The sequence below is a fragment of the Osmerus eperlanus genome, chromosome 20, assembly GCF_963692335.1.
Source record: "Osmerus eperlanus chromosome 20, fOsmEpe2.1, whole genome shotgun sequence".
Lineage (NCBI taxonomy): Eukaryota > Metazoa > Chordata > Actinopteri > Osmeriformes > Osmeridae > Osmerus > Osmerus eperlanus.
The window spans coordinates 1,711,204-1,734,897 of NC_085037.1; the positions used below are offsets into that span (position 1 = coordinate 1,711,204).

Here is a 23,694-nt window from a genome sequence, read left to right on the forward strand (position 1 = left end):
ATGACCACACAACACCAGGCTTAGGTCTCAATCATGTCTCTCCCAGCTCTGAAAGCCGGAGGACCATCTTTTATAGGGCACAGGAATGTAAACATAGATAGTGACAGTCAGGCAGTAATGACGTTACAACAGTCTCAGAGGAAGAGATTCACAGCTCCCAACACATGACCACTCAGACTAGAGAGATCATAGTTGGCGCTCTCCTTGTAGTCATGACCAAGGACGTTTACCAAGTACTTTCTCCTGATCACGAACATCTATTAACCCTGACACATAGACACCATCTACTCTTATTAATAGCAAGCTTACATGAGAACATACTAACTAGTATCCAATGACTAGTTATATTGATTAGTGAATAATGTAAGCACACCGGAAATCGCAATTTCTTCCACAGAGGTATAAAGGTCAGGTCCTTCCATTGATATATAACCACTCTTATCAAATCAGACATTATTACTTTGGTCAGGGTTACATTTCTTTACTTGTGTGATAAGGAGAATGGTGTGGGACCCAGGTGGGCCTTGAACCACCAACCAAGATCAGTGGTGGACAGTGGTAGGGTTGTGCTTTTCAGTCACAGGCAGGGATACCCATCACAAGGTTGCTGATCCAAACCACCTATGTTACAGTGTAACCTCTGTGAGCGAGGATACATACTAGTCCTCAAACACACTGGAACTACAATTTGCTACAAGTGCCCCCCCCCCGGGCACTAGGGTGCCAGATATGCTAGGACCGGTACTGGTTGTGTCACAGGTAAACGGTTTTCCACAACCACGCCTCTTCATATCCGTGATCTTGACAGGCCCATAAAGCAGTCAAAGAAACGTGTGGTCTGTCCCGCGGGTAATCAGTAACCCTGCCACTCTTTCAGGAGTTCCAGAGGTGGTTGTCCTTTGTCCGCCAGTTCACTGCGAGCAGAGCTGAGTCAGGTGTCAGGGGGAGACGTTATGAGAGCGTGTGAGGCTGCGCGCGCGCGTGTCTGAGAGCTTCTGCTTTGTTTGGAGCCGGGGGAGATCGCAGTCATCATGGGGATCAGCAAGGACTTGCTGAAGAGGAAGAAGGTTGTTGTGAGTATCACTCGGCTGTTCTAGCATGACAGGATGACTGGGGTCAGGGTAAGCTGGGATACATCACCTTTGACTGCACCTCAGGCAAGATGGTTCCCAGGAAACAGGGAAGGGTCGGATCTTGTTATGGGATAGGTGTATGAGGGTGTATGGTTTGACAGTAAGTCAATGATGTGTTATAAAACGTTGAGGCATTTTTCATTAAAACTCCTACCCTACTATTGTGTAGTGTACTAGTGTCTAGTGACCGGTATGATTGGATTAGCTGTGTCTGGTCACATGATACAACCGAGCATCCAGAAGGAAATTGACAAATCAAACTAAACAAAGAAATGTGTTATAAGTTACCAAAGAACCACTACAGACCTTGAGCATTTCTGCTGTGTACAGACATGTAGGTCAGCTGGGTTCTTATCAGTACTGTAACTCATACTGTGTCATTTTCAGTGATTCTACAGGCACACACATCCCTTCCTAACGAGTTCAACGGGGCAAACCTAGACCTAAGACTTTGTGAATGCTGTTTGTATATGCATGCGTGTGTTTTCAGATAGGTGCCCTGGCAGTGTCAGTCGTCACTATCATCCTCGGGCTTGGACTGGGCTTGGGGCTTCAACTTGAGAAATGTCGCAATACAGGTAATGATTTCATGCTCTTCTCATTGGTCCCAAAGGCTAGGTGAGAGAAACGCTGAAACCAGTTAGTGGACTAAGGAGCGTGAGACGGAGAGGTAGAGGAAGTGAAAAACGGGAGGGGAGGTAGAGGAAGTGAAAGAGGAGAAAAGAGAAGTAGAGAAACCAATTGATAAGAGCAGATGACAGGTGTGAGTAAGATAAAAAAAAAAGGACCATTCCTCCATCTCCCTGTCTTCCCCCCCTTTCTCCCTCCATCTCTCCTTGTCCTTTCCTCCCGTTTGCTTCCCCTTCATCCCCTTGTCCTCCCTCTATCTCCTCCTCCATCCCTATTTCTTTTCCTCTCTCCCCACTTCTCCTTCCCTCTTTCCTATCCACCTTCTTTCTCCCACTACCTTCCCTCTCTGTCCCCTCCCTCCCCCCCCTCCTCTCCCAGTGATCCCCAGTACGTCATGTAGGAGCAGGTGCTATGAGCCCTTTGACGAAGAGACGCCAGGCTGCCGATGTGACCAGCAGTGCATCACCAACGACAACTGTTGCTTTGACTTCCAGGACATCTGCCTCCAACCGAGTGAGTCATGAAACCTACTGTCCCCTCTACTGTCTAAGCCACAAATTCACTTAGAATTGGATTTGACTTGAAAATAATAAAATAAAATATGGAAATATGAAAAAGGAAATATGGAATTATGTTATGCTATGCTATAGTTTGTGGAAGTAAGGATCTGGAGGGCCGCCCTTTTTCAGCCAATTCTACGTTTTCAATGAGACCTTTAATTGTGTGTTTAATTAATGGAAAGCTGCAGTACCTGGAGTAGATAATCCTAGTAAGACAGGAAAGCATGAACAGCTTCTTGACCACAATCACAATGACAGAAAGAAACAACCACAGACAACCCCAAACCATCGAGAATCATTGGGACAAACTAAAAGAAAGAATTTTGGATCAATATATTGTTTATTGCATTGAGGAGCCACAGAGAATCATTTTCTTGAACATCTATGCATAATAAATGACGTTTTCATTTGAGTTCTAAGTCTTCCTCCCCATCTCTCTTTTCCCTCTCCTCCTCCCCCTCTCCCCTTCTCCTCCTCTACCCCTCTCCCCCTTCTCCCCCTCTCTCCCCTCCCCCTCTCCATCTTCAGTTCAGCAGTGGGAGTGCACCAAGCTGCGCTGTGGAGAGAAGAGACTGACAGAGAGCCGGTGCCACTGCTCCGAGGACTGTCTGGGTGCAGGGGACTGCTGTACCAACTACAAACATGTCTGCCAGGGTGAGGACTTGTGGTTTAGATGGATTGGAGCTGTTTCGTGATCTTGGAATTAAATAAATGTCACCTCCTTTCACTTCTGCATCCTAAAACATTTTCATGGTGACAGGGGTCCCCAAACCTTTTTCTGCGAGGGCCAGATACTTTTTCCTTTCTTTAATACGGGGCCGTTTGTAACAGAAAATTACATGGGCCGGAGTGACTACCAGTATTATTGTGGAGATTTTATTATGATTTCAAATGTATTTATTCTGCTAGATTAGTTTATTATTTGTTATGCACCGTACATCTGTACATATGAAGGGATATACAGGGAAAATGTGTCCAAACTTTTGACTGGTACTGTATAGCCTATTAAAAGAGCATTATTACTATCGTAATGATCGTTTTTCATATTCATTGCTATTGAAATCAAAACATTTACTTACTTATGCATATTAATCAGTGTGAACAGATTTTTGTATTTTTTATTTAAAAAAAAATTATAATAAAGAAAACGTCTCTGGCATTGTTCAGAGGGCCGGTCCAAATGTGTGGGCGGGGCCATATTCGGCCCGCGGGCCATAGTTTCTGACGTCAGATACAGAATGTTTCGAAAGTAATACTTTCCAGACACATCATTTACAAGACAGTCTTACAGTACAAGCTCCAGTGTAAATGTTTCCATGTACTAAAGAACCTCTTGTTGTCTGCATTTTCTCGGATGAATCCAGGAGAGACGGAGTGGGTGGCGGACGAGTGTGTGGATCTGATCGCTCCCAAGTGTCCCGCAGGGTACGGCCATCCCTGTCCAGCAACAGGGAAAGATTGAGCTCTCTTATTGATACAGAACAGCAGTTCTTGGTGCGTTTCCAGTCATTTACAGTATTTCCAGAGCTTCTCTGATTGATTCTTCTTATGCGGTTTGCTCAGCTTCAAACAGCAGCCTCTCCTGCTGGTCTCACTGGATGGCCTGAGAGCAGAGTACCTTCAGACGTGGCACTCCCTCATCCCGGTCCTGAACAAACTGAGTGAGTAGCTCGGTCTCTCCATCCCATCATCATCACCATCCTCATTGTCAACATCATCATCACCACCATCCTAACCACCATCATCATCATCATTCTCATCATCATCACCATCCTCATCACCACCATAACCGTTACAATCCCCATCATCATCATTATCACCATACCGTCACCATTACCATCACTGTAATAAGAATTGACTAGATCATCATCACCACCACATGTTGTGTAAGGGATCGTAGTTGAACAGTGATCCAACATCCTCCTCATTATCACCACCATCATCACTCCCACCGCCACCATCATCACCATCATCACCATCATCACCATCATCATCATCATCATTATCATAATCATCACCTCATCCTCATCATTACCATCATCATCATCACCATCACCACCACCATCATCACCATAACATCATAATCATCATCATCACCATCACCACCACCACCACCATCATCACCATAACATCATAATCATCATCACCACCACCATCATCACCATAACATCATAATCATCATCATCACCATCATCACCATAACATCATAATCATCACCATCACCACCACCATCATCATCACCATCACCACCATCATCATCATCATTACCACCACCACCACATCTTATCACCTATATATGAGTTAATGGTTCTCCACATCCTTCTCTCCAGAAACCTGTGGCACTTCAACCCCCTTCATGCAGGCAGTGTTCCCCAGCAAGACCTTCCCAAACCACTACACCATTGCCACGGTGAGTCACTGCTGAGAAATGTTATGTACAGGAAGTGGTCCTAAACCAGTAAATATGTTGCTCCCTTGGTGGGAAAATATCCTGCAACACTTCTAATCAGTCACTAAACAAACAAGGTCGATCCCCCTTCCTCACCTCCCTCCCCCCTTCCTCACCAAGGGTCTGTATTCAGAGTCTCATGGGCTGGTGGACAACAGCATGTATGACCCAGTGTTTGACTCCTCCTTCAGCCTCTCCAACCAGGAGAAGGACAACCCCAGATGGTACCAGGGACAGCCGGTGAGTTCTGCATTGTTGTACAAGGGTTAGGCATTGCTCTTTGGTAGAGTGTACATCAAAAATTGAATGAATTAAAATGTTGCAAAAGACTATACTATAGAATACTAGGTAACCCTTCTTTTTACAGTCCCTTATGTACTAGGTATTTACGTAGAAAATAAAGGGTATGTTTTGTGTATTATTGGGTATTACTGATTGGTACCAAGGTGGTAAATACAGAGATAATTAGAAGTATTTACCCATTAACTAAATACTAATGTGATGGTTATTACTAGGTAATTTTCACTGGTAATAATTAGGTAAAGACAGAAAACAAAACTTAGTATTTACCTGGAAACATATAAATATGACTGTTTAAATACAGCTGGTAGTAAGTTGGTAACTACAGTAGATATATATGGTAAATTATAATGTGTTATTGGGTAAATACCACTGCTACTAAGTAGGTAAAGACGGCCAAGCTCCAGAAAAATTACTAAGAAAAAACTCTACGATTACCCTGCAGTAACCTGTAAAAGGAAGGGTTACCGAATACTATACTTTACTCTTTTGTATGGTCTGGTCATGTTTTACAGTACAACTCGAGAGACTCTGCCCAGAATTGAATGTGTTTCTGCTATTGCACTTGAAGGAATTTGGTGGCCAGGGGCCTCAATACAGAAAAATATCCTAACTGCTTGTCCTATCTTGACTTCAGTTTCAAAGATAGGAAAAATCCTATCTTCCTTTTACAGAAGCAATTCCTAAACAAGCAACCCAACTGGCTAAGCATCATCAGAGGTCTAGTGAAGTATCCCCATAGAAGTGCTCCAGGGGAAATCAGCAAATCAGTCTGATCTATGTGACAGTGGATAGCAGATCTATGTCATATCAGATCTATGATGCAGATCTATGTTATTGCGGATGTATGTTTTAGCAGAGCTGTGTTTTTGCCCAGTTTGTTTTATTAGAAGTAGCAGAGCCATTCGGGTTTATTTAATTGAAACAGAGAAAGTATTGACCTAATAAAGAATGCGGTACAGTATATTGTGTGCCATGAAACTTTATTTCAACCTTGTGTATGACTGCGAGTACTTCTTCTGTGGTAGTAGGACGTGTGACCCAACATTCCTTCCTGTAGGTGTGGCTCACGGCCAAGTACCAAGGTCGAGGGTCGGGAACTTACTTCTGGCCGGGGTCAGATGTCAAGGTCAATGGCAGCTTCCCAGACATCTACGTTCCCTACAATGGGTATGATGACCTCATAAAGCAGGTCAAAGATGATATCCTGCTCCCTCCACCTCGCTTCTTTCAACCTCTATCTCTCTTTTTATGACTTCTTGATTACTACATCTCTCTCTCGCTCTCTATAGATCTCTCTCTCTCTCTTTCTCTCTCTCTCTGAAACCAGAAATAAACCTGAAATGACATCACAAATAAGATAAGATAAGATGTACCTTTATTCGTCCCACAATGGGGGAATTCGGGCAGCAGCAAAGTGGACAGAAGTATACATAGAAATGTACAAAGTTAGTACGATAAAAAAGTATAATAAAATAGATATAAAAAGATAACACCAGTTGCATATGGAGACCAAATATAAATAACCAAATATAAATATTGTACAGTAGTTATTGCACTTTAAGTGTGTCCATGAGTTATTTAGAGTGGTCAAGTCCTATTTGTGTTTGTGTGTAGATCAGTGCTGGTTGTATAGTCTTGTCCATCATTAAAGGAATGAGCTGATAGGATGCCCACTTTGATAACATAGCTCTTTGTTCCAGTAAAATCCCATTTGAGGAGAGAGTCTTCACCCTGCTTAAGTGGCTGCAACTGCCAGACAACGAGAGGTAATGATCCTAAAGTGTGTGTGTGAGTGCGGGGCGGGGGGGGGGGGGGGGGGGGGGGGGGTCAATATCTATTTTTAAGTGCTCAGTGGAACATATGTTTGTTGTTCCTGGTAACTGGACTCACCCCTGCCGGCCACTATGACATTCGTTCTAACCTTATGACTTACTGATAGACTTCCTACAAACCCAGATATGACTATCATCAATTTAGAACTCAATGCCACAGATCAAACTAGTCAGCATTTTCTTTTTTTTCATTTGATTGATTCAGCAGAACCCTTTCAACCAAAGCCATGTACAAATATAATACTGCATGTTGAAATTGCAACATGTAGAACACTTTGAAGTGTACAGTACAGAAATATTAGAAATAAACTGACATTCTGTACAGTGATGCTGTATGTTGCATGCATGTTCTCTAGTCCACTTGTCTGCACTGCTGGGAAAAGTTGACAGTCAAATCAAGCACTTCACTGAAAATAACTTTTGTGTGAATGATAATAAACTTGAACAACATACATGTGCGTCTGCTAAATGACTAAATGTAAATGTAGCCAAGGTAATGCCTGTTGTTCTCCTCAGACCAGACTTCTTCACCCTGTATCTGGAGGAACCAGACAAGTCAGGACACAGCTTCGGACCTGTCAGTGGAGGGGTAAGGTCAAAGGTTAAAGGTCACAATCTCACAGAGAGAGAGAGGGTAAGAGAGAAAGAAAGAGGGAAAGACAGGATACAAAGACAAAAATAATGAGACAAAGGGAGAGAGATAGAGAGAGGGGGAAGTAAATGGTAGAAAAACAAGGTCCCACCTTACGGTTTGACCTCGTTTGACCTTTATACAACTGTTCAAAAGGTGTCGGACTAGTAGCTAAAGCTGTCATTGCTGATAACAGTTTCAACTAACGGAAAATGTCCTTTGAATAGATGTCCCTGAAACAGTCCATACACACACAAACACACACTTACACATACAGTACACACACCCATAAACACGTACAGACATGCTTACTATGAGAGGCCGTATAGGCCTTAATTCATACTTGATCTCACATACACGCCATGACCTCACATATATACCATTATACTCTCACATATATACCATTATACTCTCACGTATATACCATTATACTCTCACATATATACCATTATACTCTCACATATACACCATTATACTCTCACATACACGCCATGACCTCACATATAAACCATTATACTCTCACATATACACCATTATACTCTCACATATATACCATTATACTCTCACATATATACCATTATACTCTCACATATACACCATTATACTCTCACATATACACTATTATACTCTCACATATACACCATTATACTCTCACATATACACCATTATACTCTCACATATACACTATTATACTCTCACATATACACCATTATACTCTTGCACATAAACTGGCATACTCTCTTACACACACAAAAATACCGTCTTATATGCACCATCATACTAAAGTATGACAATATATGTAAGAGACAAATAGTATGTGTGAAACAGAATGTTACTATATGTAAGAGAATAACAGGATGTGTAAGAGAGAATACTTATATATGTGAGAGAGAATACTTGTCTATGTGAGAGAGAATACTTGTCTATGTGAGAGAGAATACTTGTCTATGTGAGGGAGAATACTTGTCTATGTGAGAGAGTATACTTGTCTATGTGAGAGAGAATACTCCAAGAGTGAGAGAATAAGCCATTGGACTTATTAATAACATTTTGAATACTTCAAATGCTGCGGCGTTAATGTAGGGAGGTTCAGACCCGTTCCTGAAATACGTTTTTACAGTTATTCCTGGAGACATTATGGAATTAAATTACATATTAACTATACTAAAATACTTGTGCACAATAATATTGGCTAAATGTCGACGTTTTTAAAGGTTTTTAATTTTATCTCGAAGCTTTTTGTGAAAATGAGGCTAGTTTCACGACAGCGACTTTGGATGTAGACTAGGCTACTTTAACATGTTAGCTGATTAGCCAGTATGAGTGAGATATGTATACAGTCACATTAACAAACCTCTTCTTTGTAAACTATTTCGTCTTAAATACGATGGGAACACATCACATTAACAATTCCAAAACGCACCACACGCCAAACACATTTTTTGTCAAGGCGTCTCAGCTCAGATTCCGAGTCGGATCCATGAAGCTATTTCGTTGCAGTGAATGGGTGCGGGCACTCATCGGGCATAGGGGCCTACACTCAAATAGGATCTTAAAAGTCCCAACTGGAAAATGTTGTGAACAGATTTACATCAAATTCAGGTTGTGGCATTGAAGTTTAGGTTAGTAGCCAAGGGTGTAAAGACCACTCGGCTAATTAAAGACGTCAACGGTTAAAACCCCAGTGCCACGGGACGGTATTCACACAGGCATTGGCTTTAATTTAAATGATAGTTTGTTTCATCAATTGAAAAACTGATCTAGGACTTTTGACTCAAGTAGTGGGGGTCGGTATAGCTTCCTAAACAACTATGGAATTCTACATTTGAGTTTTTTAGTGGATTTGCTTGAATCGTTGTCAGAAATGTTGGAATCAAAGACGACAGCCATCCACAGTGGCTATTTCTAACGCTAACGATGAAATGCGCCGGCTCTTCAGACCTGGATCAGGTGCATCACGGAGCGGCAGCAGCACTCTGTCAGGAGTTAGTCTTAACCGAAATACTGCGGAGTTTGATATTGGGATTGCGCCATCACTTGGCTGGCATTAAGACTAGCTCCTGACAGAGTGCTGCTGCCGCTCCTTGATGCACCTGATCCAGGTCTGAAGAGCCGGCGCATTTCATTGTCAAAGTTAACGTTAGAAACAGCCCCCGTGTATGGCTGTCGTCTTTGATACAACATTTCTGACAATGACGCCGCAGGATTTGGAGTATGCAAAATGTTATTAATGAATCCATCTTGTCATGTCACTCAGTCTCGTCTTGATAGGGAAGGTGGGCGTTAGCTACATCTACCCCAAATCCTTCTTCATGTGTAAGCCAATCAGGAACTGAGAATTCAGTACTACTTCCTTTTCAATCAAACTGCCTTCCGTTTCAATCAAACTCTCTCACATAGACAAGTATTCTCTCTCACATAGACAAGTATTCTCTCTCACATAGACAAGTATTCTCTCTCACATAGACAAGTATTCTCTCTTACACATCCTGTTATTCTCGTACATATACTAACATTCTGTTTCACACATACTATTTGTCTCTTACATATATTGTCATACTTTAGTATGATGGTGCATATAAGAGGGTATTTGTGTGTGTGTAAGAGAGTATGCCAGTTTAAGTGCAAGAGTATAATGGCGTATATGTGAGAGTATAATGTTATATATGTGAGAGTATAATGGTGTATATGTGAGACCAAGTAGTTTATGTGCAAGAGTATAATGGTATATATGTGAGAGTATAATGGTATATATGTGAGAGTATAATGGTACATATGTGAGAGTATAATGGTATATATGTGAGAGTATAATGGTATATATGTGAGGTTATGGTGTTGTATGTGAGACCAATTAGTTTATGTGCAAGAGTATAATGGTATATATGTGAGAGTATAATGGTATATATGTGAGAGTATAATGGTATATATGTGAGAGTATGATGGTATATATGTGAGGTCATGGCGTGTATGTGAGACCAAGTATGAATTATGGCCTATACGGCCTCTCATAGTTTACACATACACATACACACACAAACATAAACACACACAGATACACACACATGCTCATACACGCTTAAACACTAATCTAATCTCTAAAAGTGTGGAGGTTGAAGGTTGCGAACACACACTGACGCCCAAATTATAGGATCTCTGGATGTCTGAACTAGCTTCCTTCTCGTCTTCCTTTATCTCTTCTCCCCACACCTCCTCTCCCCTCTCCTCTATCCTCACACCTCCTCTCCTCCCCTCTCGCTTCTCCTCACATCTCTTCTCTCCTCTGTCCTCAGATCTGCTCTCTTCTCCTCTCCAGGGAAAAGGTTGTCCCATAACTGATCAACTATTATACACACAACTGGTAAACAAGATGTAGCAGCCCACTTTACATGTACTCAGGGGCGTCATAGAGGGGGGAAAAGTTAGGACAATTCCAAAAAATAGGTAATTACTGAATTATATGATATATTATATAAACCATCATCATTGAGTATATATATATTTCAAATTGAATAATACAATTAATTATGTCTTTGTTTTTACTTGTTTTTGGCAATAAAAGTTTAATATCCCCATTGACCTGAATTGAACTGCATACTGTATGCAAACTTTTTTTGTCATGGGGCCCAAAATTCCTGGCAGCGCCCCTGCACGTACAAGACCAACAGAGAAGAAGAGCGAGAGAGATTTAGAGGTGTGGGGACAAAGAGAGCGAAAGAGAGAGGGACAGATAGATTGAGAGGGACGGAGAGAAAGCAACCAAAAAAACTAATGAACTCGTAAAAAAAAAGAATCTCCCTCACAGTTTAACCCTGTTTAATTTGTAGTAACCACAGGGCTGTCAACACAGGTTCAACTAATAACTAAAGATTCCATCGCTGATAAGATGCAGTTTCAATGATCTGAAAAGGACAGGGCTAAAGTCCTTTGAATAGACCTCCATGAAACAGATCTGGGTGATTGTAAACCATAAAGGATTATCATGAAAGCGCTTTAATGGGGTGTTAACTGTCTCAGGGACATATGCTGTTCGCATGTCACGCTGTTTTATGCAGCAAACCAAAACAGGATGTGAAGCACGGGCAGACGATGGGTGATCTTGTGACGTTGGTTTAATGTTTTCGTTAAGTGTTTCTTTACAGAGCTTTTAACAAACCGTTGCTGAGTGCACAATAAAGTATGCTGATGACTATACTGCTGTTTACGTACCAGTGCACTCGTGTATTTTGAAATTGTTTAGGATCAGGAGAGGTCAGGCTCTCAGGTTCACATGCTACATCCTGAACAACAGAACAATTGACAGCTGAGATATGTGTGCTTCCTCAAGTGTGTCAACTAAACAAATGACCTTTGTCATCACCATCTTGATTGCATGTTCTGATTCTGAGTGTTTTGTGTTTCACCTGGTTGTGCTGAACTACATTCCTCCGCAAGTTTCAAATTATAGAATACTTCTAGGGATAATTTTGAAACGGTTTCACTAAACCTGAAGATAATCACCAGTTGAAAACTAAATAGCGGCAACCATACCTCTCACCGCTATTTAGTTTTCTCCCTCACCTCCTCCTCATCTCCCTCACCTCTTCCTCCTCATCATCTCCCTCACCTCCTCCTCCTCACCTCCTCCTCATCTCCCTCACCTCCTCTTCACTCATCTCGCTCACCTCCTCCTCCTCTCCCTCACCTCCTCTTAACTCCTCCTCCTCATCTCCTCTTAACTCCTCCTCCTCACCTCCTCCTCATCTCCCTCACCTCCTCCTCATCTCCCTCACCTCCTCCTCCTCCTCACCTCCTCCTCGTCTCCCTCACCTCCTCCTCATCTCCCTCACCTCCTCCTCCTCACCTCCTCCTCATCTCCCTCACCTCTTCCTCCTCATCATCTCCCTCACCTCCTCCTCCTCACCTCCTCCTCATCTCCCTCACCTCCTCTTCACTCATCTCGCTCACCTCCTCCTCCTCTCCCTCACCTCCTCTTAACTCCTCCTCCTCACCTCCTCCTCATCTCCTCTTAACTCTTCCTCCTCACCTCCTCCTCATCTCCCTCACCTCCTCATCTCCCTGACCTCCTCCTCCTCACCTCCTCCTCATCTCCCTCACCTCCTCCTCATCTCCCTCACCTCTTCCTCCTCATCATCTCCCTCACCTCCTCCTCCTCACCTCCTCCTCATCTCCCTCACCTCCTCTTCACTCATCTCGCTCACCTCCTCCTCCTCTCCTTCACCTCCTCTTAACTCCTCCTCCTCACCTCCTCCTCATCTCCTCTTAACTCCTCCTCCTCCTCACCTCCTCCTCATCTCCCTAACCTCCTCCTCCTCACCTCCTCCTCCTCACATCCCTCACCTCCTCCTCCTCATCTCCCTAACCTCCTCCTCCTCATCTCCTTAACCTCCTCTTCCTCACCTCCCTCACCTCCTCCTCACCTCCTCCTCCTCATCTCCCTAACCTCCTCCTCATCTCCCTAACTTCCTCCTCCTCCTCCTCATCTCCCTAACCTCCTCCTCATCTCCCTCACCTCCTCATCTCCCTAACCTCCTCCTCCTCCTCCTCATCTCCCTCACCTCCTCCTCCTCATCTCCCTCACCTCCTCCTCCTCACCTCCAGTATGGTCTTCAGTATGATCATGGCTATTTGGAGACTTACTCTGTGCCCCAATGCTATAATATGATCAGGACTCTCAAGTTTTATAAAAAAATTAAATACCTGTCAATGTGTGTGAGTGATGGCTTCTGTGTTTCTGATTGGCAGACAGCTCTCATCTCGGCAGAAAACTTACCTCCGTATGCCTTTGCCTCGTCCATTAATTATAGCGGGGCAAGTTACCCCTTACTTCTCAGCGTGAGAAATACAAGGTGTTGCGTGAGAGTGTGAGAAATTGTTGAAATGGTTGAGTCTCACAGCGAATGCCTGAGACTTGAGAACCCTGGTATGAAATATTGTAGTATGGTAGTATGGTAGTATGCTCTGTATGGTAGTATGGTAGTATGGGCAGTGGGACTCACCATTAGACTAGCAAGAAGGATTCCCGCCTTCACCTTTCTCATCATTTTTTGTTCTGCCAAGGAACAAAACACAGCAGCCTTTTACAACGCATTTTAAGATCTTCTTCTGCCATAAATTAACTTGCCTATGTAACACCCTTTGAAGTATGCAGGTGGGGGAACTCTTCAAGGCAAACAGTTAAGTTAGTGGTATAAATAGATTCATTTTTATTTTCTTTAAGTTGACAATTGATTATATTGTCGTCAGGGAGCTAGGATGGACAAACAGAAGACTAACAAACACTACTTCCAGAAAATCAAACTGTACTTCTGTGAGTGAACCAGTGTTGTGTTGTCCAGCTAATTGAGGCCATCCAGGGCGTAGACCAGATCATCGGGCAGTTGATGAACGGATTGAAGCAGATTAACCTGCACCAGTGTCTCAACATCATCATCGTGGCTGATCATGGTACAGTCAATTTCAAACAACTTTGAGGTGCTTTGATTCACCTCACAGTTCAGCACCTTTAGTACTGACCCACTGGTTTTGTTGGAACAGGTGACACGAATCAATTGCACCTCTGTGACTGTTTCAGACGGGTGATTCTGAAACAAACAATGTTTCTCATGAACTCAAACTCATAATACAAAGCTGTATACTTTCTCAAACGGTGTTTATCCACAGACCTGTACACCCTTGAAACAAGAAAAAAAAACAAGAAAAAAAAACAAGAAAAAACAAACATTCCTTTTTTTATATGCTGGCTTATGAATGGGAAGCTTTTGTGTAGTTGAAGTATGTGTGGATGAACATGAACTGTGGGTCTATATGTCCATATGACCATATGTGACAGTTTTGTGGGGGTGCGTACCAGGATTGATGTGTGTCCCCTCCCACCCCCAGGTATGGAAGCCATGAGCTGTGACAGGAAGGAGGTCTTGCAGGATCTGGTGGGGAACGTCGGGCACCTGTACGTAGCTGAAGGTCCGTTCGGACGTATCCGGGCCAGGGACAAGACACAAACCTGTGAGCACCAGCTGGAGTCCAATCAAATCCAATACTGTTGGTCAAATGTTGACCCTTATTCTCAGAGCTGAAACTGGTATCTCTGGTATCTTTTTGCTAGTGGATTCAGAAGGTCTTGTGGCCAACATGACGGTGAGTGAGAAGGGCAGTTGTGATCCCGTCACAGTGTGTGCCCACAACTCACAAACACACACACACTTTATTCACACACATCGTTCAATTCGGCCACAATGTAGTTCAATGAACTGAACCACAACACCTCTCTATCCTCCACATCTCGTAAGGGTCGGGATGGGTATATCTCAGAGGTAGAGCATTTAACTGGGGTCACCGGTTCAAATCACCCTGTATGTCCCCTTGGATGAAAGCGAAATGAATACAGTCTCATCATCTGTTGCTGTTTGTCCTCAGTGTAAGAAACCAGACCAGAAGATCAAGGCCTACCTCAAGTCACATCTGCCCAAACGTTTCCACTATGCCAACAACAGACGCATCGAGGATGTCACCGTGCTGGTCACACCTCAATGGCTGTTAGAGAGGTACATCTCAGACCCTATCATAGGGGTGTTCAAGCCTGGTCCTCTGGGCCCGCTGTCCTGTATGCTTTAGATATTTCCCTGCTCCAACGCACCTGATTCCAATGAATGGGTTGTTATCAGGCTCTGTGGAAGCCGGAACGACTATTCGTTGGAAGCAGGTGTGTTGAATCAGGGTAAACATTTAAAACATCGAGTACAGTGGACCCAGAAGACCAGGATTGAACACTCCTGCCCTATCCGTTCGATTTACCCAACAGGTCTGCCCCACCTTGTTTCTGAAAAGAGAGATTACACTGTAAGTTTCTATGGAACCCTTAGCTAGCACACACAAATCTAGCATACATGATTATTCTCATACTTAGTTTATCTGCAGAGCTATGATCCTGGATAGATACAGTATATTATCCTGTAGGTTTTCCATCAATCCTAATCTACCTCAACTGTGTCTCATTGTTACCTGGTTGACAAGCTGAACCAGGTCAATGACGACTGGGGTTGAATGGAAAACCTCCAGGATGGTGTCTTTAGGAACAGGGGTTTCCTCTTTTGTTTTGGGTTTGATTCAAAGAATTAACAAGATTATTGTTCATTCTTTGTGGATTATTTGGCCTGCCTTACTTCCAAAACAGCAGAAAGATCTGTTGGCCTGGCAACCTAAATTGCACACAGTTCATTCACATCAGTTCAAAGAGTTAAACCTGCAATTAAGTGTGTCTCAAAGTCTTTCAGAAGTATGTATATACAAGCTATTTTCATAAAGATGCTGTATATATGATCTGTACCTTGGAGGTCTCTCTTGTGTTGTGGTTGATAAACAGACAACCAACGTTTTCAGGAGGGATGTAGTAAGAGTTAGCTTTGTATAATTATTGTTTGTGTGTGAAGTCCGCAAGTTGTTATTGTGTCAGTGTGGAATGTGTATGGAAGATCCCTGGTGTAGTCTGATATTTGTTATTGATGTAAAAGGACCCCAGGTTCTCTGAAGTTCTGCTCTGGAGGGAATCATGGATGGGACAACGATGTAGACAGCATGCATGTGAGTACAGAGAAGAGGTAAACTTGACCCTGACCCCACACATACCCTGACCCCACACATACCCTGACCCCACACATACCCTGACCCCAACACATACCCTGACCCCACACATACCCTGACCCCACACATACCCTGACCTCACACATACCCTGACCCCAACACATACCCTGACCCCAACACATACCCTGACCCCACACATACACTGACCCCAACACATACCCTGACCCCACACATACCCTGACCCCACACATACCCTGACCCCAACACATACCCTGACCCCACACATAACCTGACCCCAACACATACCCTGACCCCAACACATACCCTGACCCCAACACATACCCTGACCCCACACATACCCTGACCCCACACATACCCTGACCCTTCACATACCCTGACCCTAACACATACCCTGACCCCAACTCATACCCTGACCCCATACCCTGACCCGGACTGTCATTCCTTAGAGTACATACAGTATTTTGTTTATGCTTAGAGTATAAGTGTATTTCTCTTTCCCAGGCCATGTTCCTGAGCTACGGGCCAAAGTTCCTGTCCAAGACGGAGGTGCAACCATTCTCCAACATTGAGCTGTACAACCTTATGTGTGGTAAGTACTACAGTACAGTACAACCTTGTGAAGTGAAGTGGCTATGTATGTAAGTCATAACTATAAATTATGTTTATATACAGTACTCTGAAATGTTATTTTCTCTGTTAGCACTGTATCATTTTGCTTCAATTGTTAACTAGTTGTCACGACTGGCTGAAATGAGGACCCAAGCGCGGAGTGCTGAACAGAAAGTTTATTCATGAAAACAGAAAGGTCCCACGAGCAAAAGGCTCGGGATCAAGCAGGCTTGAGAGCCGGAGACTGGATTGGGGTAGTCCAAGCTGGCAAGGGTCATGACCAGAGAGACAGTCCGTAGAACAGACAGAGTCCAAAACCGGGAGAGTAGTGCAACACAGTCAGGGTAACAGCAAAGGGCACAGCGTCTCCACCGCATCGGAAAAAAAAATACAAGCAGAACCACCTGGACAGGATAGGACAAGGCACAACACATTGGTAAAGACAGAGCGAAAGAGAGGGGAAAATATAGGACGCGCAATCCACGCACAACAGGGTGTAGGTGATAGAGATAAGAGCAAAAGCACTGATGGAAATGAGCGTCAGCTCGTTAGTTTTCCATTCAGCTGTGCCGAGACACCTACAAGCGGAAGTAGCCTGTGTCCTTGTCTGTAGATAATCAAGTTTTTTACGTTTTTTTGCTGGATGGACCTTCTTGCTCACCTTGTGTATAGGATAGGATCGAAATACGTATACTGTGATTGAATTTCCCCGACAGTGATGAGCACCACAGTAAAGCACAGTACAATCCCATGTGTACACTGCATCTACAGTGTACAAACTGCTAACACAACGATATGAACAGTTCTGTCCATTCCCAGTCTTTGTAAGCTTGGTTGTAACTCAGGTACCTACAGCATGAGGGTCTTTGTGGCAGCAGGGCATGGCTGTAGGCAGACGTACAGGACATGGCAGGTGGCAGGTGAAAGTAGAAAACGACAAAACAGAGAGGACAGGATTGTGCTTAATAAGGTCCTGTGTGTGTGTGCGTGTCTGAATGTGCATTTGTGTGTGCGTGTTTGTGTATTTATGCATGGATTGGTGTGTGTGTGTCCATCTGAATGCGTGTGTTTACGCACGTGTGTGTATACAGACGTGCTGGAGATCTCGCCGTACCAAAACAACGGGACCCATGGCAGTATGAACCACCTGCTGAGGGTGCCCTGGCACACCCCAACACCCCCCCCAGAGCAGACCCCCCCGGGGCAGTGCCCTGTCCTGGCCCTCAAACCCACAGACCCCCTGGGCTGCTCCTGCCCCGCCTTGGTACTTTTAATGTATTTATTTATAAAAAAATATATAGAGAGATTTGTTCATATACAGTGTTCTGGTTTATATATTTGTTTGTTTAATAATTTATGTTTGTTTATATATTTGCTTACATATTTGTTTGAAAGGAACCACTGACTGAGAGTTGAACCACTGACTTTCTGGATGGGGAAATCAAACATGTAGCAGAATAATCTTTCCAAAGGGCAAAGAATTCCAAATAAACGAGACCAAAGTATTTGATCAATTTCCTGCAGGGAATCGAATGCAATAAAACAGTACTATTGCCCTAATCACAGCTGAAATAAAAAACATTGAAACAAAACATGTGGGGGCCGCCCATGTGGCTCACAGGGTAGAGTGCATATCACAGTGGGGGTTCAGGCATGTCCTCCCCTCTCTCTCCCTGCTTGACTGTCTGTATCAAATTAAATCAATCAATCCATACAAGGTCAAAAATAATACCTTCATACATTGCAAAATATACTGTGCTGAGAACTTGACTCAGTTGGCAAGAGTGATTTCAAAATTGGGAATAAATTACCCAATTCTGGACCTCGCGTGTCTGTGAATGGAGACTTTGTGTATGTTTGTTTATATGAGACACTAAGGTTTCCACAGTGTCCGCGGTTGTAATTCTGACAAAGTGAACAGTCAGCCCTGGGATTCAAACAGAAATCTTTCCCAACTTGAGTTTGTTTAGTTTATCCAACGATGTTAGGGTTTGTTGTTTCACATCGCACTGACATCATCATTACACTTTCCACTTTGACGTTCCTAATTATATATTTTTATTTTTTGTCTCCTCAGTCCGGGAACAGTGTTAATAGCCGCCTGAATCTATCTTCCACAGAAGGTAAACCTTTTCAGCTGAAGATTAGCTAATAAGAATTCAGGGTGAAGGTTAGCTGATATCAAATGTGCTTAATTAATGTTGAATCAAGCATCTATTGAGCATTTACTGTATATACTGACCCAACCAAACAATATCCAAATAAAGCGTTATCCAAAATTTGTATTTAAATTCAGAAATGTTTATTGATCCTGTATGAGACTATTGGTTTGCAGACAGGGTTTACAGAAATGCACAACAGATGGGTCCATTCCATATGTGTATTGGATTTGTATAAAACACCTCTGCTACAGGATATTATTGGCGCATTTACACAAACTACTAATATATAATATAGTGACACTACATAAACACGATATAGTTCCATAATCCCAATCTCTCCAGTGTCCGAGGTGGAAGGGAGGCATATGTCGTTTGGTCGTCCCAGGATGCTGCAGGGAGGGGAGGACTACTGTCTGCTCCCACATCAGGGCTTCGTCAGCGGGTACAGTCAGAGGATGCTCATGCCTCTCTGGAGCTCCTTCACCTTGGACAAACCTGTAAGGTTATGGTGTGAGGAATCATGTGCTTCTCAGAGTTTTGTGTTTCTGTGAACCCTAACCTAGTACAAAACCTAACCCTGAACCTAACCTAATACAAAACCTAACCCTGAACCTAACCTAGTACAAAACCTAACCCTGAAACTACTGCTAACCCTGATGCAACCTGTCCATTGACTTGTGGTTGCAACTGTAAGTACCGTATTGGGATTAACTTCATTTAAATTTCTCCCACAACCTCCCCCCACCCTCATAGGATGACATAGGCTCGTTACCCGTTGTAACCCCAGACTGCCTCAGGGCGGATGTGCGTGTTCCTCCTGCCACAAGTCCCAGATGTGACCAGTACAGCCAGCCAGCAGCAGGGAACATCGTCCACGCGTTCCTCTACCCGCCCAGTGAGTATGGAAACGCGGGCGCCAAGTGGCACAGCACCAGATTGGTCCTAGCAGCGAATTCTACTAATCCAATTTTGTCGTAGTCATCCTTCCCTTTCTCCTCCGTCTCCCTCTCCTCCTCCTCATCAACCTATTCCTTCTCCCCCCCCCCCCCATCCTCCTCTATCTCTGCCAGTGGGTCTGGCAGGGATCAGAATTCGGTTTATTTGCCATGTATGTTATACAAACACGGAATTTACTGTGGCAGGGAGGTGCAAAACACTAAACATATACGAATCTTAAATTAAGTAAAAGTACAAAAGTTTAACTATTTCTAAGAACTAAACAATCTAAGAATACAGGAATTTAAATATAAAATACAATATATATAAAAATAAGAATGAGCAGCGTGAGTGGTCAACGGAGTGGGCAATCGGATACTGAGATAAGGTGGCTTATGCATACTGTAATTGTCATTGGATGGACTTATAGTAGTTAAATAAGTGAATGAATGTCAATGGGAGTCCTTGGCCTTGTTGAAGAGGCCAGTAGCAGATGGAAAGAAACTGTTCTTATGGCGTGAGCTTTTGGTCCTGATGGACCGCAGCCTTCTGCCAGAGGGGAGTAGCTGGAACAGGGAGTGACCAGGGTGGGAGGGGTCGGCGACAATCTTCCTCGCATGCCTCAGATGAACTGTTCCTTTAGGGGAAACTTGGTGTAATGTTTTCTACCATGATGTGCGCACTCCACTCTCCAAAAGAATGCAGCTGGAAGTTTTCCTTCAACAAGATAAGGCTGAGAGGGCCTCAGTTCTACTTCACCTGGTGTGTGCGTGGGCTGCCCAGCGTTAACATGACCTCATTGATTTAACTGATGTGGTTTTGCTGGTGTGGTGTGCTTGTATTGTTTTGTTTAAGGTCAGGGGTTATTCATATTTGAATTGGTGGTCCTTACTAGGATAGTAGAACAAATGTGTGTGTGTTTGTGCTTTCCAGACTTAAACACAACAGCAGAGGAGCAGTACGATGGACTAACAATGAGCAACATAGTTCCCATGTACCCTGAGTTCAAGAGTCAGTATTGCACCACACACACACACCAGTTCAAACACTCCCCTCCATTTCTCCATCCTTCCCTCCCTCACTCACCTAGTCTCATATCACATCACCTGCCCATTTGGTTATGTTCTCTCATCTGCACCATATGCCCCCTCCCTCGCCTCATTCTTCACTCCCTCTCCACTCTCTCTCCCCTTCCTCCTCTCTCCTCTCTCCCCTCCCCTCCCCCCAGAGCTGTGGGACTACTTCCACTCCACGCTGCTGAGGAAGTACGCCAGTCAGTACAATGGCATGAACGTGGTGACAGGGCCAGCGTTTGACTACAACTATGACGGCCACTATGACTCAGCTGACCAGATACAACAGTAGGCAGTCTGGGGACTTAAGTGAAGGCTAACCCTAGGAATTAAATGCTAAAGTTTAGTATATGTTTTAAAATAATACTAATGTATGTAACAGATGCTTTTTTCCAAAGCAGTGTACAGGGGGATTTAAACCTGCGACCCATTGATCTTCGGTCAAATGTTCTACCGTGGAGATATAATAATCCCTGTTTATATGTGCTCTTCTGGTCACTCCTCAGCTATGTGTCTGGGACGAACATTTCCATCCCCACACACTACTTTGCAGTGCTAACCAGCTGTCGGAACTCCTCTCAGCCAATCAGCAGCTGCGCCCAGCAGCTTCAGACCGTCTCCTTCCTGGTTCCCCACCGACCAGATAATTCAGAGAGCTGTAACGTAAGTCTGACCGGCAAATGGAGAGATGGAGAGACAGAGGGGAGGAGAGACTGAGACAAAGAAAGAGGTTGTGATAGAGAGGGAAAAACTGAGATGCATAGAAAGCAGGATGGTGGTTATTAGTATTTGCATTCCTCAAATGGCATTATTGTCAATTCAAATGGTTATCTTCTGAAAGTTTCTAAAATATATATTTTTAAATGTTTAGAAATAGTTTCCCGTTGACTGGTAACAAAGTGGACCATCTTTTAAACTTCTAGAATCTTTGCTACCTACCATTGACCATCATGTTCTCTGGCAACCCCCTCAGAATGCAGACTCTGAATCCTTATGGGTCGAGGATGTCATGTGGTTCCACCAATCACGCGTCAGAGATGTAGAGTGGATCACAGGATTGGACTTTTACCAAAACAGCACCCGGCCAATCCCTGAGATTTTACAAATGAAGACATGGCCAACGGCTGCTATTCACAGGAAACCCTGATATTAAACATAGTTATAAACTATTGGATAAGTAGAGAGACTGTAATTCTACACTTTCACTTATATAATATGTCCAATATGATATCAATGTGTATATATAGAACCTATTTGAACATGGCATACTAATGAATGGCTGGAGAGTGTACAATAATGACATAGACATTATTTAAAAGTGATGCTTTCTTTATATCTTATAATCTCAGGTTTTGTAGACTGTTAGACTGCTAATGTGTGTTCTGTATTAACAGCTTAGATCTGCATGTCTTTTGATTGCCTTCTAGTAATAATGTGTTCATTTAGTAGACACTTTTATCCAAAACCAGTACAGTGATTAAATGTGTTGTATTAACTATACATGCCCCAGATCAGGCCCTTCCGTATACTTAAATGTTTGAAGGTGTTCCAAATAGTGTATGGTTGTCTCTGAGTTCGCTAGTACAGAACTGCTCCATCGGTAGGATTGGTCACTCACACCTTAAAAAAAATATAATATTTGTAAGGAATGTACTGGAATGTACTTGTACTTGTAGTAACAGCTGGTTGATTGCGTCCAGTACATTTTCAACCTCACATTTCTTCAGATTTAACATCAGATTTTCCAGACTTGTGTACTAACAACATATCAATTAAACCACAATCCTAAAGAAAATAATTCTCTCCACTTTACTCATTCATCAGAAGGCTGAGCTGATTGGTATCCCCATATTTGGATGATTTTGTTTCTAAATTCACTTTTGTTATCTTAGGTGGTGAAAGATGTGAAATGTTGTTGGTTTGAATCCCAGAGCTGATGTGAAGTGAAACATTCATGGGTTTACAGAGCTGTTGGAATGAAAACCTAAAGTAAGGTAGTTCTAGTACACAGTAGTTATAGTACACGGATGCCATTTTCTACATACTCTAGATTTGTAGCCATGTTCCCACAACCTTTGGTGTTTTTTTGAACACATTGTTAATGTAATTAGTTGAAGGTATATTTCATTAGCACAACTAAGTGGCACTCAAATCTATACTAAATCTCTGCCAATAAGAGAGATAGACGGTCAGTTGTTGGCTGTGTGGATACACCTGTGTGCAGAATGTGTAGGCAATGATGTCATGTTTATTTTACTGCTTTATAACGAGGCCTGATAATGAGCGGTCTGTTCAAACCATTCTGGGGGGTATTCCAGGTAGCGGGTTTAACAAACTCTGAGCCTAACCCTGAACTCTGAGTTGAGTTACTTTAAAATTGGAAACTCTGAAAACTCGGTTCCAGAAAAGCTGATTTGAATTTGTTAACTCAACTCGGAGTACGTCAACTCTGAGTTAAGCGCGCGCATGAGAACTATTAAAAGCCAACATCAATGGAGCTCCGATACTGGGATCAACCATGGCACCCAGCAACAAAAAACCTTGTCCTACTTCACCACACTTCAGATATAAGTTTTATTTCGTGTTCAATCTGAGCACATATTACGGAAAAAAAGCAACACGGCTGTAGCAGCGTATACAATTGGCGTGGGAGACAAACTGCCAAGTCAATGCATACATTTGATGTAATAGCCAGTCCATACCGTTAATATTACAGAAGAAAAAGTGGGAGACTTAATAAAATAGCATGTTCAATGTTATATTAAATATAAAAACATA

The 23,694-nt window shown here is 43.1% G+C and overlaps 1 protein-coding gene across 2 annotated transcripts; it reads left to right on the forward strand.

The window, feature by feature from the left end:
* The first annotated feature begins 898 nt into the window (after positions 1–898).
* Positions 899–22,416, forward strand: LOC134041077 (venom phosphodiesterase 1). Of its 2 annotated transcripts, none has more exons than XR_009932946.1 (25): positions 899–1,073; positions 1,624–1,711; positions 2,142–2,276; positions 2,852–2,977; positions 3,688–3,748; positions 3,887–3,984; positions 4,654–4,733; positions 4,893–5,012; positions 6,133–6,242; positions 6,776–6,841; positions 7,424–7,496; positions 13,874–13,982; positions 14,418–14,540; positions 14,641–14,672; positions 14,952–15,079; positions 16,046–16,115; positions 16,638–16,725; positions 17,837–18,009; positions 18,823–18,868; positions 19,250–19,404; positions 19,661–19,802; positions 20,777–20,854; positions 21,072–21,116; positions 21,423–21,579; positions 21,890–22,027. XR_009932946.1 is itself a non-coding variant. In XM_062487321.1 (25 exons), exons 1-25 carry the CDS (start codon positions 1,032–1,034, stop codon positions 22,061–22,063), a joined length of 2,607 nt encoding a protein of 868 aa, XP_062343305.1. In that variant the 5' UTR covers positions 903–1,031; the 3' UTR covers positions 22,064–22,416. The 2 variants fall into 2 exon arrangements, 1 of the variants encoding a protein (XP_062343305.1); XM_062487321.1 differs by having other exon boundaries at positions 903–1,073; positions 21,072–21,204; positions 21,890–22,416.
* Positions 22,417–23,694: the final 1,278 nt, after the last annotated feature.

What these genes read in the sequence shown, in the direction of transcription:
- LOC134041077 (XM_062487321.1), top strand. Translation starts at nt 1,032, where the DNA reads ATGGGGATCAGCAAGGACTTGCTGAAGAGGAAGAAGGTTGTT. An exon ending in TGAGAAATGTCGCAATACAG is followed by an intron (nt 1,712 to 2,141) that starts GTAATGATTTCA and finishes CTCCTCTCCCAG; the next exon opens with TGATCCCCAGTACGTCATGT. An exon ending in CATCATCGTGGCTGATCATG is followed by an intron (nt 13,983 to 14,417) that starts GTACAGTCAATT and finishes TCCCACCCCCAG; the next exon opens with GTATGGAAGCCATGAGCTGT.